Source organism: Schistocerca piceifrons, chromosome 5, assembly GCF_021461385.2.
Source record: "Schistocerca piceifrons isolate TAMUIC-IGC-003096 chromosome 5, iqSchPice1.1, whole genome shotgun sequence".
Lineage (NCBI taxonomy): Eukaryota > Metazoa > Arthropoda > Insecta > Orthoptera > Acrididae > Schistocerca > Schistocerca piceifrons.
In genome coordinates, this window is record NC_060142.1 from 564824072 (window position 1) to 564840160 (window position 16089).

Here is a 16089-nt window from a genome sequence, read left to right on the forward strand (position 1 = left end):
TCTTACATGTTGTTTTTTTCCACTTTTGTGTTGGAAGTGAACTACCACACTCAAGCAGCTAAATCATTTACCCTTTCTTAATACTCGTTCATCTGCCCATTTTTTTCCACTTTTCTTTTCTTCCTTGCACTCTTGGTTTTATTTTCTTTTGGAAACCTCTCCACTTTTTAATTTTGCTACTGTATTTTATTCTCACTTCAATGTCGTTATTATTTATCTCAGTTTCTTGCACATCTTCATACACATCCCCAAGCCAGTTAGCATTCCTTTTTAATTATTCAAGGTTAGTGCTGTTTTTCTTGTGAATCTGCTAAGTTTCATCCTTCAAATGTCTCAGTGAAATATTAATGTTCTTATTATAGCTTGTGTTTTTTTTCTATGTATTTGTGTCTTTCAGCATAATGCTTTTGTGATTGTGTTGCCTAATATCTTCCCCACAGTCTCCCTTTTTGTCATAATTTCTTAATTTCCTGTTATGATACCCTAAATTACAACTTCTGATACATACATGCAGTTTGACTGATAACCAGTAAAACTATGTAAATCAAAAGATAACTGAAATCTCATGAATCAGTTCATTAAAATACTTACCTTGACAGTCAAAAATTTTACTTGGTCTTTAATTGCTTAATTATACATTAACAGATTTATTCTGACAATAAATATCTTTATTTCAATGTTCACTTGTTTTAATCATTGTACATTAGATGAATTTTTTTGTAAGTGAATTTTGTATGAAAATTTAATGCTATTATGGTAACATTTAGTGTTTGTTATTATTTAAAAACAACTCAGTTGAGAAGAAATATGTAAAATCTTTCAGAAAAACTTGGAGACATTTGTGCAGAGCTGTTATGATGCAATAGCTCTATTTTTGTGCGCACATCTCATCCTGAGATACCAGATCATGTGTCACAAACGTGCTGTGCCAGCTTTAGATCAGTATTGGGAAGCTCTTCAGAGTGCAATATGGCCAAGGTATTTATCATTCTTTTTTTATGTATGAATCAATGACAGCTGGTACACAAACATTAAATTAACATAAAGAGCATTACTTATTTTTCAGAAGATATAATTGCCAAAACAGATGCTTGAAATCATATTTAAATGTTACTTACAATTAGACTAAAAGAGTGTGTAACCAATACGTCAAAAAGAAAATGGCATAAATTAATAATGAAGAAATATAACTGGTTGATGAATCATTGTATTTACGTCACGTAAGATGACTGAAGGACAGCAAGTCAGAGTTAAAATTGCCTGGAGCACTTAACGAAACTACACAGGGCTTACAAAACTAAGCTTCCAATTTTTATGAAATGACCAAGAGTGTTGCTGTAGGCTCTCCATTGTCTCCAGGAAATGGCCAATTTCTGTATGGAACAGTTTAAAGAATGGGCATTAAATTTGACTCCATTTCACTCTTCCAAATTGTATTGTTATGTTGACAATATGTTTATGATTTTGCCACTTGGTGTCAAAGCTCTTAAGCAGTTCCTTCAGCCCATGAATAGCCTGCACCTAACATCCAGTTCACTATTGCGACAGAGAGGGTGAAGCAAAGTTGCCATTTTGGATGTTGTAGTACAACAGAAGTCTGATGGATAGCTCAAACATTCTGTGCACTGTAAGCCAATTCATACTGATTTACATTTCAGCACACAGAATTTCCACCATCCATTCCATTAATGTACAGAACCACAGTTTTTCCTGTTGATGACCACTTGGATTTCAAAATCAATCACTAGAAGTGTGTGTTCCAAAAGAATTGTTATGAGGCATGTAATATAAAGGTGATGCTCTCTAAGAAACAAAAACATGAAAATATTAGAAGATCATCTGTGTGCTTTTTCCTTTCTGTGGTGCCACAACTAGCAAAATAGACAAGAGTATTGAGAAAATGAGGACTAAGACCTATTTTCTGACCACCTATGAAGATAAAGTAGGCATTCCATCTGGTTAAGAACGATCTCAGCCTCAGGGCCCCTTGAATTTGTGATATTCCCTGTGCACGTGGAAGCAGTTACAGTGGTCAGCCCTGTGGCAATGCATGGGTTCTAAAGGCCGAAAGCAGAAATTACTCACAAGAACAGTTATATAAAAGGTGTTTACTTAACTCAGTATTTTGCTGAATACAATGCAGTCAGATCCAAAGTACAATTCTAGAGTCCTAGTTCATAGCTGAGGCCGTTATACTGTAGATCCTGACACAGAGAGAGAGAGAGAGAGAGAGAGAGAGAGAGAGAGAGAGAGAGAGAGAGACTGTGTATTCACAGGCAGTGATTACAATGCAATATTGGGCTCACAGGAGCTAGTCGTGACCTTTTACATGTTATGAGAGCAGCACTGCTTGTGCCAGTCATGGAGGGTGTGTCAATGCCACGACCATAAGTTGGTGGCCACCGGTTACCGTGTGGCTGCCTCTAGTAGTGGTATTGAGTGTGGTGCTAACCTTGGAACTATGAATTGACATGCCTGGCATGGTGTTGCTAGTGAACATCATCATATTTCTCCACCCCCACTGCCCCCACCCCAACAACGTCATCATCATGGTGTACTGGATTTGTTGGTAACAACAGTGAGGGTTGGGGTGGGAGGTGCAGGATATGGGGTCTGGATGCAGGTGTCACTGAGGAGGCAGTACCTGAAAATGTGGCCCATGTCAAGCTCCTGCTTGCACTCCAACATTCACCTTGTGAATGACAGGGAACACTGGCCGATAAACTAGTCATAGGGTGCACACCCATCTTTAGGGACAAGCATCTTCTGGAAGTGGCGATGAGACATAGCAGTTACTGGTGGATCTTCGTGAGCATGAAGAAAAGCAGCAGGCCAGATAGGACCAGATCTCCACGACATGGACAGCTGACTCTGCAGTGATGTCAGTAGCACCACATTGACGTCTACAGGCTCCCTGTAGGGCGCTGACAGTGCGGGACCCAAGGGAAGCAAAGGGAGCTAGCCACTGAAACTGAGAAGTCTGCAGCAGGATACACAGCCAACAGAACCTTTGAGGTGAAGCATTCTGATACTCTGCATGTGCCTGACAATGAGAGATCCCCTTCCATGTACAGTTTCATTGAGCAAGCTGCTTTTTACACACTATGCCTCAGTGGTCTTGATGCAGAAGACAAAGAACTTCCTTTTGGAGAGACTGTGGAACTTTCGCAAGTGATTAATCACTATTTCAGTGAAGCAGAATGACACCCTGTTGTACAGACAATCCTTGCCAAAGTGCAGAGTATCGGTGAACCACTGGATTGTGAGCAGCTTTGACAGAATGTGGCCAGCCAGTACGGATGTATTGCAGCAAAACGTGTAGATTGGCATCCACAGCCATTGCCTGAGCAATCCGACAATGATATATGTGGAATCGATCAAGAGTTTTATAGTCCTGCACATCAAGAAGGAAACAAGGGTCTTCAGATGCATTGAACACTGTATCATTGCCAACTGGTAGGTGAGAGGTTCTCTGCATTGGAATGATTGGCTGTTGGTCTTACATGATAACATGCTGGTAATTGGACAGTATCAAAGACCAGTGATGCAGCTTTCATGCTGTGCGTGGTGGTATTTGCTTTGAAGGGCTGAACAATGCCATCAGTAGCTTGTGATCTGTCACTAGGTAAAACTTGCTTCTGTAAAGACAGTGGTGGCATTTTATTGTACCATAGATAATGGTCAAAGCTTTTTCCTCTCGCTGAGAATAATTGTACTGAGCCTTGGTCAAGAGTTAGGATGCAAAGGCAGTTGGTCTGCCTATAAATCCAACTTCGTGTGAATGCACAGCACCAATCCCTTATGAGAAATCATCGTCCAGTAGCACGACTAGCTGAGTGAGATCAAAATGCATTAAACAACTATCACTCAATAAAGTGTCCTTCAATCGCTGAGAATTACTTTGACACTCCGGGGACCATTCAAAAGAAACATTTTTTCTGTGTAATCTGTGCAACGATGTCACAATTTGTGCTGCATTTGGAATAAACTGAATATAGTGAGCTAGATTTCCTAGTGCTGCTTGAAGTTCACTTACATTGTGAGGTGCTGGGAGGTCGCAAATAGCAGTTAAAGGAAACTGCAAACAATGGATGCCCTGGGTGTTGATGACAGGGCCCCAGTAGCTGATCTCAGTTTGAAAGAAAGAACATTTTTCTTTGTTGCACTTGAGACCAATAGCAGAGAGAACTTGAAATAAACTTCTGAGATTAGAAATATGTCCCACATGACAACCTAAAACCATAATATCATCCAAATAGTTCATGCTTGAAGGCTCACTGCAGTCAGCTGTTCAAGATAGCACAGAAAAATTACAGACACTGAAGCACTGTTAAAGGGCAAGCGAAAAATCTTGAGTAACCCTGTCTGTAACATTACAGAAAATGGCAGGCAGGGTAAAAATGCCAGGAACCGAGATGCGGCTCTTACAAGTTGAGAGAGTTTTCTGCGATTTGTACAATTTGGGCTTTTCTAACTTTCATACGTGCATCTGTTCAAAATTGTCACTAAAGCTGTCGTATGTAACTGAATGTGCACATTACGATTAACAACGTGCACAGTGACAAGTTTTTTTGCTTGACACTGAATAGGAGAAGTGTTCTGTGACTAGTTTGTCACAGTTTTTGATATTGTCGCAGAAAAAGTCGAGTAGCACAGTCACCACAGTGTAGTGGTTATGATACTAGACTGTTGCATGGAGGGTCATGAATTCAAAACTCACCTGAACTGTAAAATTTTAATTTCTATATATGGGGTTCAAGTACATTCTAGAAGGATCCACAAATGTCAAGAATCATTGTACTGGAATGTTCTGTAACTGCATATATACTGTATGTGTTCTGGCCGGAGGCAATTCGCTCCGCATTCTTGTATGTGCAAGTGCTGAATAAACCTCCGTTAAGTGAAGTTAGTGTTCGTCATTCATCAAATTACACCTTCTTCTACGTGACATTATTCTGGTGGAGACACTGGGTATTGGAACTTGTGATAGTGCACATTATCAACGACACAGTGGCTCCCATCCAGCCGTGACAGGGCCGCCATTTACATGGCGAGAAACCCAAATTCGAGCCATATTCAACAGATTGCAACCTATCGGAGACAGAAGAAGAAGAAGAAGAAGAAGAAGATGTTGTTACGATGACAGCACCTGTGTGCCACCACACGAGTCGTCCTTCCAGGTTCTCTGGTGACGATGGCCAAGATCCACACTAGTGGCTGAAGGTGGATGAGTGTATAGCCAAATTTAACAAAATGGGATGGCACCATGTGTTTGGCTAACGTATTTTTCTACTTGGAGGGCACTGCCAAGCAATGGTATGAGAACAACGAGGAGAAGTTCACAAGCTGGGAAGTATTCCAGGTGGAACTGCGCAAGTATTTCGGTGACACACAATGACAGAAGTGCAAGGCTGATCGTGAGAAGACTGCCTTCATCACTCCTGAGGGCCTGAATGAGTTTAAGGTAATGCCATTTGGTTTGTGTAATGCACCAGCAACTTTTGAACGGATGATGGATAATCTTGTATGTCACTTGAAGTGGACAATGTGTCTTTGTTATTTAGATGATGTTATAGTGTTCTCAGATACATTTGATGAACACATAAAAAGACTGAGGGCTGTTCTTAAGTGCCTGCAACAAGACAGACTGAAACGTAATCCAAGGAAGTGTCTCTTTGGAGCAAAAGAAATAAAAATACTTGGACAATCGAAGGTGTGCGGCCAGACCCAGAAAAGGTGATATCTGTAATGGAATTTCCTATACCTGAAAGTATTAGAGATGTGAGAAGCTTCCTCGCATTATGTTCTTATTACCGTCTTTTTATCAAAGACTTTTGTATCAAGGCCAGGCCACTCCAAGTGGTGTTAAAAGCCGATGCTAAATTTATCTGAGATGGTGCTCAACAAGATTCTTTAGATGTGTTGCGAAAAGCTCTGACAACTGACCCTGTACTTGGTCTGTATGATGAGAGAGCACCTACAGAACTAAACACAGATGCCAGTGGGTATGGAATCGGTGCTGTTCTGGTACAAATTTTGGATGGAAAAGAGAAGGTTATAGCCTATGCTTCTAGGACACTTACAAAAGCCGGCAGAAACTACTCAGCTACAGAAAGAGAATGTCTTGCTATGATCTGGGCCATGTGCAAATTTTGACAGTATCTCTATGGAAGGCCATTCACAGTTGTTACATATCATCATTCACTTTGTTGGCTGACAAGTCTTAAGGATCCAACAGAACAACTCACCAGGTGGGCACTACGGCACTACGTCTTCAAGAGTATGACATTACCATAGTGTACAAAAGTGGAAGAAAACACCAAGATGCCGACTGTCTCTCAAGACACCCTGTGCAAGACCATCAAGACTTTGATGGAGATAGTGACTGTCTCTCTGTACTCCAGGATCTCTCTGCTGAGCAGGAGGAGGACGCCAAGATATCTCAAATTGTGCTTGCCTTAAATCGGTCAGAGTATGTGAAAGGACAGTTTAAGGTAGTTAATGGATTACTTTGCGAGAAAAACGTTGATCAATTTGGAAAGAGGTGGCTACCAGTGATTCCTAAACACATGCATTTAGATATTCTACAGAAATTCCATGATACAGCTGAGGCCAGACATTTAGGATTTATTAAGACATATGATAGGATCTGCAAGAGATTTTTCAGGCCAGGTTTATTTGGGAGTGTCAGTCACTATGTGTTGCACTGTCAAGAGTGCCAGGGGAGAAAGGCAGTTCCTCAGAAACCACCTGGCCAAATTGTACCAATTACACCAGCCAAAACGCCTTTCCAACGTGTTGGGATTGACCTCCTTGGACAATTTCCAGTTGCTAGTGGCAGTAGATGGATTATTGTTTGCACTGATTATCTGACCCGCTATACCATTACAAAAGCCGTGAAAACAGCTGAAGCATTTGAGGTAGCCAAATTCATCGTAGAAGACATTGTATTAAAACACGATGCCCCAGGGTCATTAATTACAGATCGAGGAAAAGTTTTTCAATCAAATGTTGTGACAGAGATAAACTGTCGGTGCAACATTACTCATTACATGACTGCCTACCATTCGCAAACTAATGGGCCTACTGAACAACTTAATAAGACCTTGGCCAACATGTTATCTGTGTTCATCAATGTTGAGCAGAGCAATTGGGATGAGGTGCTACATTTGGTGACGTTTGCCTACAACACCGCCAAACAAGACACCACAGGATTTACACCATTTGTCATGGTGCATGGGCGTGAGGTGACAATGATGATGGACACTGTGTATCCATTACATCCTGATGACGTGGACGATGACTACATTGGCCAGGTGTTAACCAGGGCTGAGGAAGTTGGGCAGTTAGCTCGACTCCACATGCTGCAGTCTCAAGAAAACGATCGCCGAGGGTATGATGCGAGCAACCCTTCCTGTTTTGTACCAGCCTGGTGACCTCATCTGGATCTCCATTCCTGTTCGGAAGGTTGGTGTCTCTGAGAAGCTCCTCAGGCACTACTTTGGACCTTATAAGGTTGTAAAGCAGTTGTGTGATGTTACTTATGAAGTTGGAGATTTCGACCCTGATACAAGACAATGAAAGATCGGAGGTAGAGGCCACATCCTTTGAATGAAGCCCTGTAAGGATCCTGCAGCCCAGGGTAATTTTGAAGCTCCAGCGACGGGCAACGAGCAGAAAGGTGACAAAGAACATATCATCAAGGAAAGTTCTAAGAAGGTCATGCCCAGGGCGAACATCATTCATCGAGAGTGGGAGTATGCAGGACCGATGATTCGTTCCCGAACTAGGAGGATGTAACACCGAGACGCTGTTCTCTTAAGGAGGTAACAATGTTGCAGAAGAAGCTGAGCAGCACATTCACCATAGTGTAGTGGTTATGATACTAGACTGTTGCACGCAGGCTTGTGAGTTCAAAACTCACCTGAACTTTAAAATTTTAATTTCTATATGTGGTTCAAGTACATTCTAGAAGTATCCACAAATGTCAGGAATCATTGTACTGGAATGTTCTGTTGTTGTTGTTTTTGTTGTTGTTGTGGTCTTCAGTCCTGAGACTGGTTTGATGCAGCACTCCATGCTACTCAATACTGTGCAAGCTTCTTCATCTCCCAGTACCTACTGCAGCCTACATCCTTCTGAATCTGGTTAGTGTATTCATCTCTTGGTCTCCCTCTATGATTTTTACCCTCCACGCTGCCCTCTAGTACTAAATTGGTGATCCCTTGATGCCTCAGAACATGTCCTACCAACCGATCCCTTCTTCTAGTCAAGTTGTGCCACAAATGTTCTGTAACTGTATATATACCGTATGGTTCTGGCCGGAGGCAGTTTGCTCCGCACTCTGGTATGTGCAAGTGCTGAATAAACCTTCATTAAGTGAAGTTCGTGTTAGTCATTCATCTAATTACATCTTCTTCTACGTGATAATATTGACATTCATAGATTGTCATTTGGGATAAGGAAGGAACTGCTTGTGTGACTTTCACTTTTGCAAACGCTCTGATTGTACATGTTTATGCTTGCCGCAATGGAAACACTTTGCATCATGGTGGGGGCATACCTGCCGCTTGTGTGATGTGAAGCACTGAGGGCACGATTTAACAACCCATGGCATTGGCCAAGCATGCTGCTATTGTTGTCTACAGCACTGCCCGGGCTGCGATTTGGAATGACGTGACGCGTGAACTCAGCACATGACTTGTTTTCTATCAACCTTACTCTGTGCTACAGAAATATCGATTACTCGATAAATAGTACAATACTCAATGCTGTCAATTCAACTAAGTACCTGGGTGTAAAAATTATGAACAACTTCGGTTGGAAAGACCACATAGATAATATTGTGGGGAAGGCGAGCCAAAGGTTGCGTTTCATTGGCAGGACACTTAGAAGATGCAACAAGTCCACTAAAGAGACAGCTTACATTACACTCGTTCGTCCTCTGTTAGAATATTGCCGCGCGGTGTGGGATCCTTACCAGGTGGGATTGACGGAGGACATCGAAAGGGTGCAAAAAAGGGCAACTCGTTTTGTATTATCACATAATAGGGGGGAGAGTGTGGCAGATATGATACGCGAGTTGGGATGGAAGTCATTAAAGCAAAGACGTTTTTCGTCGCGGCGAGATCTATTTACGAAATTTCAGTCACCAACTTTCTCTTCCGAATGCGAAAATATTTTGTTGAGCGCAACCTACATAGGTAGGAATGATCATCAAAATAAAATAAGAGAAATCAGAGCTCGAACAGAAAGGTTTAGGTGTTCATTTTTCCTGCGCGCTGTTCGGGAGTAGAATGGTAGGGAGATAGTATGATTGTGGTTCGATGAACCCTCTGCCAAGCACTTATATGTGAATTGCAGAGTAATCGTGTAGATGTAAAGTCAAAAGTCTACTGCAGCACTGTCATGAGTCCTGTGACTCGAGCAGTTCTAACAGTTGCTTCAAACTTGGATCTGGATACTTAAGTACTTGTTCTTTGATTTTGGTCAGACACATTTTGGTGATAGCCTCTTGAATCACAGCATCACTGTAGTATCTAACACAATCACACGGAAACTTGAAATGCTTTTTCAGGCTCTGTAAATCAACTACCTACTGTTAGTTTGATGGTGTTGCCTACATAATCTGAACAAGTTGTAATGAGCAGCAGCCACTTTCACTTTTTTGTCAAAGTATTTGTCTAATGCTGTGATCAAGTCCTCATAGGGTGCACTGTGAGGGTGGCAATGGGGAAAAAGTTTACATGCTAGTCTGTACGCTGTGGTGCCTGCCGTTGCCAAAGAATGTGGTTTTCTGTCCGTACCTTGAATATAATGTGCAGTGAAGCGGCCATCAAGCTTGAGCGCAGCATTCAAACCAGTCTGTCTACTTGTGTATGTTGCACGTAACTGTGGTGCACAGAGGGGCAGCGCTTGTCATGGCACTGCTTGGGATCCTCCAGGTGATGCCGATAGATTGTTTGAAATTACATCAGTTGTGTCATTCCTGCGATGAGTAGTTGGATTTGCTGTACCTGAAACTGAACAGCTTGACTTAGTGGTGGTGCCTGCAGCACATTGGCCACTATTCAAAACACAGTAGACATCGATAGAAACAATGGGTAAGCACTGGAGCCATAAAGAATATCCCAATTAGAAATCACAGATAATAATGGGGGAGGGGTAGTCACTGTAACAGGAAACAATGAAAATAGTGAGCTGCAGATTGGAGTGTTCCGAAACAGAGCAGAAGTCAGTACACAGGCAGTGCAGTGGGCAAGCACAGTGTTTGCCTGAGAATCTGCAAGAAACACTATCTTCATTACCATAGTGTTGCTTTCTCAGCAAGACAGGAATCCTCCAAAAATAGGCACATGAAGGACCAGCCTCGGTGCCAATGTTGTTATATCCTGTAGTGATAAATGGTTTCTAAAGGTAGAAAGCAGAAGTGAGAGAGATGACAACACTTAAATAAAAGGTATTTATTCAGTTTAGTGTATTTCCAAATGCAATGCAGTCAGATCCAAAGTACAATCCCAGAGTCCCAGTTCGTATCCATTCCATTACACTGAAGTCACTGTTATACACAAGGGGGCTCATGGTAGCTTATCGTGGTTTTTATACACTGTGAGAGTGCCTGCCGGCACTGGCCATGGAGGGTGTGTTGGTGTCGCAGACATTGGTTTGCGGCCACCGATTGCCATCTGGCTGCCTGTAGGAGCAGTATTAGAAGTGTCTTGCACCAACATCGGGACTATCAGTTGACATGCCTGGCATGGTGTTTGTAGTGAAAGACACCATACAGTCCATCTGTACCATTTCTGATTGCTGTGCAGAACATCAATGGTACTTAAAAGGTGGCAACTTGATAAATCAGCAGTTTCTGGGCACAGCCTTACAAGTAGACCCCAAATGCTGTTTAATAAAACAAAAATGGATTGTCCCAGGCTTCTACCACACTGGGATTATGTTATTAAAGCGACAGTAGAATTTAGAATATGTGAAAACAGCTTCAACTGGGACTCAGATATGACCTTAGTGGCATATGGAGGCGAGAAAAAGCACAGAAATTCATCAAATTGTTTATGCTCTTACATAGGTGGTGACATTAACAGTGCAGGCACTGATGCCATCTGTGGCAGCATGATGTGTAATGTTGTTGTTGATCGTCCATCAGTCAGGAGCCGTCCATGGGCTACATAAGGCCACCACAGCAGCAGCTATGACAGTTAGTTGCTGTTGATGAAGATAGTTGTGGTAATCATTGAAAGCTTCAAGTTTTACCCAGATTTAATACAGCAAGAAATCCAAGAATATTTTTTACAAATGAATTCCATATTATAATTTTAAACATGCGTAACTTAACATTTTAATCTAGGGAACTGTAATAGTCTTTACTTCTTTAGTTGTGTGAAAATTTGTATTGTTGTCTTAACTTCACAGCATATAGAACAGAACCATCACAAAATGATTTTGCTGTATACTCTTGTTTTGTGTTACTATTTCCGGAAATCACATTGTACTAGTGATAAATCACGTTGTACTTGTCTGTAGTTGGATTCTTAATCAAGGACATGTTATTTTCTTTTTGTTCTGTTTGATCTCTGTGTTAATGACACTGGACCATAAATATGTTGTTATATTACTAAAACTTACTAAAATGAGTAAAAACAGAATAATAAAACATTTATTTATGGAATTGGAGAACGAAAATAATCATACAAAATGAGAATTTATTTCATGTAACAAATTTTAATACTGAGCAGAGGAAGGCTAAGGTCTCTGCCAAGGATTTTTAGTATGAACTGTCCTTGCCATTGCTAGAAATAATTTGGAGAAACTGGATTACTCAACTCAGGGCAGTGGGGCCGGATACACAAGTCTTCATCCTCTTTACATGGGCAATTTTTTGAGTTAGCCAATTTATTTTGTCGACTTTGTTATAACAGCCCATTCATTTCCACCTTATTGCCTACTGCTTTATTTCAAAGAATTAAAAGTGCATTGCTCTAACACAGTTAAGAATACTGAAAAAAATTGCATGTATCCATATTTACAAAATAATTTATGATCGGAATATAAAATTACTTGTTCCACACCATTATGAATTACCAATGCAATGGATCTATAGAACATGAAACGAACTAACTAACATGGAAAAAAGGCTGTCCTCTTAGATTTCAGAATCTGTTAAAAGTATTTATTTCAGAATACAACATCCTAAGAAGCCCTAGCTCATTAAATAGAGACCTATAAGAGCTTTATAAGTACTTTATGCTATAGTGTGGCACCCTCTGGTAGCCCTCAGAAGGAGCGGGATCACTTTGAAGTGGCCCATATGGCTGAGGTTGGGTTTGAGTGGCAGGTCGGTCGACCAGTTGAAATATGCTCACTATTTTTTATTTACTTAAATTTGGCATATTTTGTGACAGTACCTTTTCCGTGAAATGTTTACAAGGCGATATTTGTCTTGGCTTCAGTTGTCTAGTGGAAGTATCATTCCACAATGCAGTTTCGTCGGCTGCAGAAATGACCTGGTTCAATGCGTTTGCCTCATTTTTGGTGCTTCAAATACCATTTCTTCGAATGTGGTTTCTTCTTAAAGTTTATATAAAAAAATGTAGTAACATAATTCATTTTTTTCTGTTCACTTCCAAATTATTTATGACGGCGACCTGCACATTGTTCTACCGTCAACACACACCACGAGTTCACTGCCGACTGACTACAGTCAAAGACGACTCCAGCGTCAAAGACATTTTACACAACACACAAGCTTCCACTTGTTATCAGTCTCTTTGATATTCTTCCTCACATTTACTAATAGTAATCAATATGCTGTCACTCTCAAAAATATAAGTAAATTAGCATATAATAAGGCAAATTACAATAAAAAAATTCTGACAAAAATATAAGAAAACATTTACAATTTGGTATCGACAAATCCGGTAGAAAATAACACATCTCCCAGATCCATTACACAGTGATAGACTGGTGGTCGAGAAAAACACTTCATTACTCATCACTTACACATTTCTGCACCATCAGTGGGAGACAAACATGCCCCACTCCGATGTGGCAGGCAGGTGATGGTCTGTGGATGGCTGTCCTCAGCCCCAGTGGGACGCTACTCAAATTGGTGCCCTGCGATGCTGACATCAGGCCAGGCAGCAAGTTGGTGATCCATTGGTAGGCCAAGGCACTGATGTCTCTGGCTTACTTCTTCTTCTTGTTGCATCTTCCTTCTGCTGTTGAACACCCGAGCCCCAGTGACCTAGGCATGGCTTCCATTTTCCACAATGATGAGAGAAGACTGCTGCACACAGGACAGGACCCACTACCTCCGGGCAGGGGTCTGGCAGTGACAGGTGCAGGAGGCAGGTCTACGGCACTGTGGCACCAAGTCTCACTGGGTGAGCTTAGTGTGAGAGGCAGCTGCCCCAGTCTAGTATTGCACCCATGCCAGCAGCTGGCAGTAACCACTCATCTTGTCCTCTAGCTAACCCTAGCTTTGTGTTAGTTATTTTTGTTGCTATGGGATGAATCTGTTGCATTGTTACTCATGACACAATCATGTAACTTGTAAAATGGTTCTTGCCCTGGTGTGGTGGCACCATCCTGCCTGCTCTGGCTATTGCCGTTGTGCAGTGCAGGATATGCAGAACATGACTAGCCTGGCAGGTAATCCTTCTGCTTGCATGTCACTATAACCTACATGTTGCCACACTGTGTTTACTGGCCATCAGTACGTAATACATTGCTCTGTGGAGGTTTCTTACAAAGTTTTACAAGATTTGCCCAAGACTAGGTCCTGACTGTACATTGCCCCCCTACACGCAGGTGACCCAGCTCCTCTGGTCTTGTTTGTGACTGATTCCCCACCGAGTGGCTACTTTTATCATTGATTTACAAAATAAGTACCAAAATACCAAGATTATATTAGGGCAGCAATCTTAAACACTATACATTTTACATTATGACTTCCTCCATGCTTTTAATGTTCCTTAAGTGCAACAAATTAATCTGTTATGAAAATACTCTCCATCTCATGCTTGGGTGAACCAGTCTTATTGGAACTTGGACTACCCAAGAATTGAGTTACTGAATGGCTCACCATCTCACATACATAAAAGCTATGCAAACTAAAATCAGATTCCAGAATGAGATTTTCACTCTGCAGCGGAGTGTGCACTGATTTGAAACTTCCTGGCAGATTAAAACTGTGTACCGGACCGAGACTCGAACTCTGGACCTTTGCCTATCGCGGGCAAGTGCTCTACCAACTGAGCTACCCAGCACTACTCATGCCCCATCCTCACAGCTTTACTTCTGCCAGTACCTCATCTCCTACCTTCCAAACTTTACAGAAGCTCTCCTGCGGGAGATCTCACGCGGTATGACATCTGCTGACCATATTGCTTTGGCATTGCTGTAGTTCTCCCCCAGGTCATTACCACAAGCCAATCCCCATCTTCCACTATCAGTAACCCACTGGTACCTTCACTGACACGTACAAGCATGTGTTTGTTACCTATTCTCATTTCCACAGTTACTCCATGATAGTAGAAAGGCAGATTTTGACTGTTAGGCTCTGCTGTTAACTGTAGTTCTGGCAGTAGTTCTTTCCACACCTCTGTCAATATCTTCAGATATTGCGTAGGTGAAAATAGGACTGGATTCAATTGCTGATGAATGGCTTCCTGCAAGCTTGTTAAGTCCATTCTTACATGCCAGACACTACTCCTAGTGATTGTAAAAGTCTTGTTAGCATTATTCTCACACCCAATACTTCCACTTGCACTTGAACTGCCTCCCAGTTTAGAGTGCTAGCTGCTGCTCTGGCATAACCCATTACTTCCAAAACTAGTTGTTGAAGCACATGTTCGTTGTTCAGTACTCTGCTCTCCAAACTCTGAATTTTTGTGGAATGCCACTCTACAGTCACTCTCTTCTCTTCTGCCAATTCTCTCACAGCTTTTGCAGTCCTATTTAGCTCACGCACATAATTTGCATCTGCTGTCAAATGTTGTTTTGTGTATCCTTTCTTCCTTGCCCTTAATAGCAGCAACCTGAGGATAGGGAACATTATCACCCCACCACCACCACCACCACCACCACCACCACAAGAAGCCTTCTCTGTCTGTTTATGATGTCTCACACAATAATTAAGATAATCCTTGTCCTAACATACACATATGATCCTACCCAACACCACTTTGTCTACACAAAAAAATTCCAAGAATCATAATAAAACATAAAACTGAGTGAGTACCTCCCTGGCCTTAAAGAATATGGTGTATGAGGATGTGAGGTACATGGACCTCCTCCTCCTGTTGCTCATTCTTCCATTGCTCATTTTTTGCTCTCGTCTTTGGGTCCAACAACGTTCCTCCTGGGATCTTTTATGGCCTTGTACAATTGTTGACCTCATTGGCAATTGTAGCTTCACATTTACAGCTGCCATGGTTTCAATCACATAAGGTCCCTGCTATCCTGTCATGAACTTCTTTGTTTTTCCTTTCAGGGTATATGGACTTTACAGCATCACCCACTAGTCCATCTTCTATTGAGATAAAGTTCCCTTGCGCTTCACTGCCTCTTCTTGTCTTCACAGTACCTTGGTGTTTGCTTTTTGGACCTTCTTTTAAACTTGTCACAATTCTTGCAAACTCTCACACTGACTCCAATCCTGATTAATCATATCAAGTGGTGGCAGCATCTTCTTACAGCATACAACCTCGACTGGCGACAGCCTTGTGATGGTGTGTACTTTGTGTACTTTTGAATGATACACACTCACCACAAAAGATATATTCATATCCCAGTCGGTATGGTGGGAGTTGTCGTAATACCTAAATATCCTCCTGATTATTTGATCAACCTGCTCCGTCCTTCTTCCTGGGGATGAAGTGGACAAATTCTTCACTTTTTCTCTTTCAACAATTGACACAACTTCTTCATCAGGTCCGACATGAAGCTTGACCCTTGATCCATTATTATTGTCTGTGGCACCCCAAGCTTCACCACCCATCTATTTACCAATACTGCACAATTGTGACTGCCTGGTGGTTCAGCATCAGCACCATCTCAGTATAACGAGAAAAATGG

The 16089-nt window shown here is 41.6% G+C and overlaps 1 protein-coding gene across 1 annotated transcript in view; it reads left to right on the forward strand.

The window, feature by feature from the left end:
• The window catches only part of LOC124798211 (vacuolar protein sorting-associated protein 52 homolog), a 119928-nt gene that overhangs the window by 72510 nt on the left and 31329 nt on the right, over positions 1–16089 (forward strand). Inside the window, exon 8 of the mRNA XM_047261515.1 lies at positions 824–978. Within this exon, the coding sequence (XP_047117471.1) occupies positions 824–978 (155 nt within the window). The remainder of the gene's footprint in view (positions 1–823; positions 979–16089) is intronic.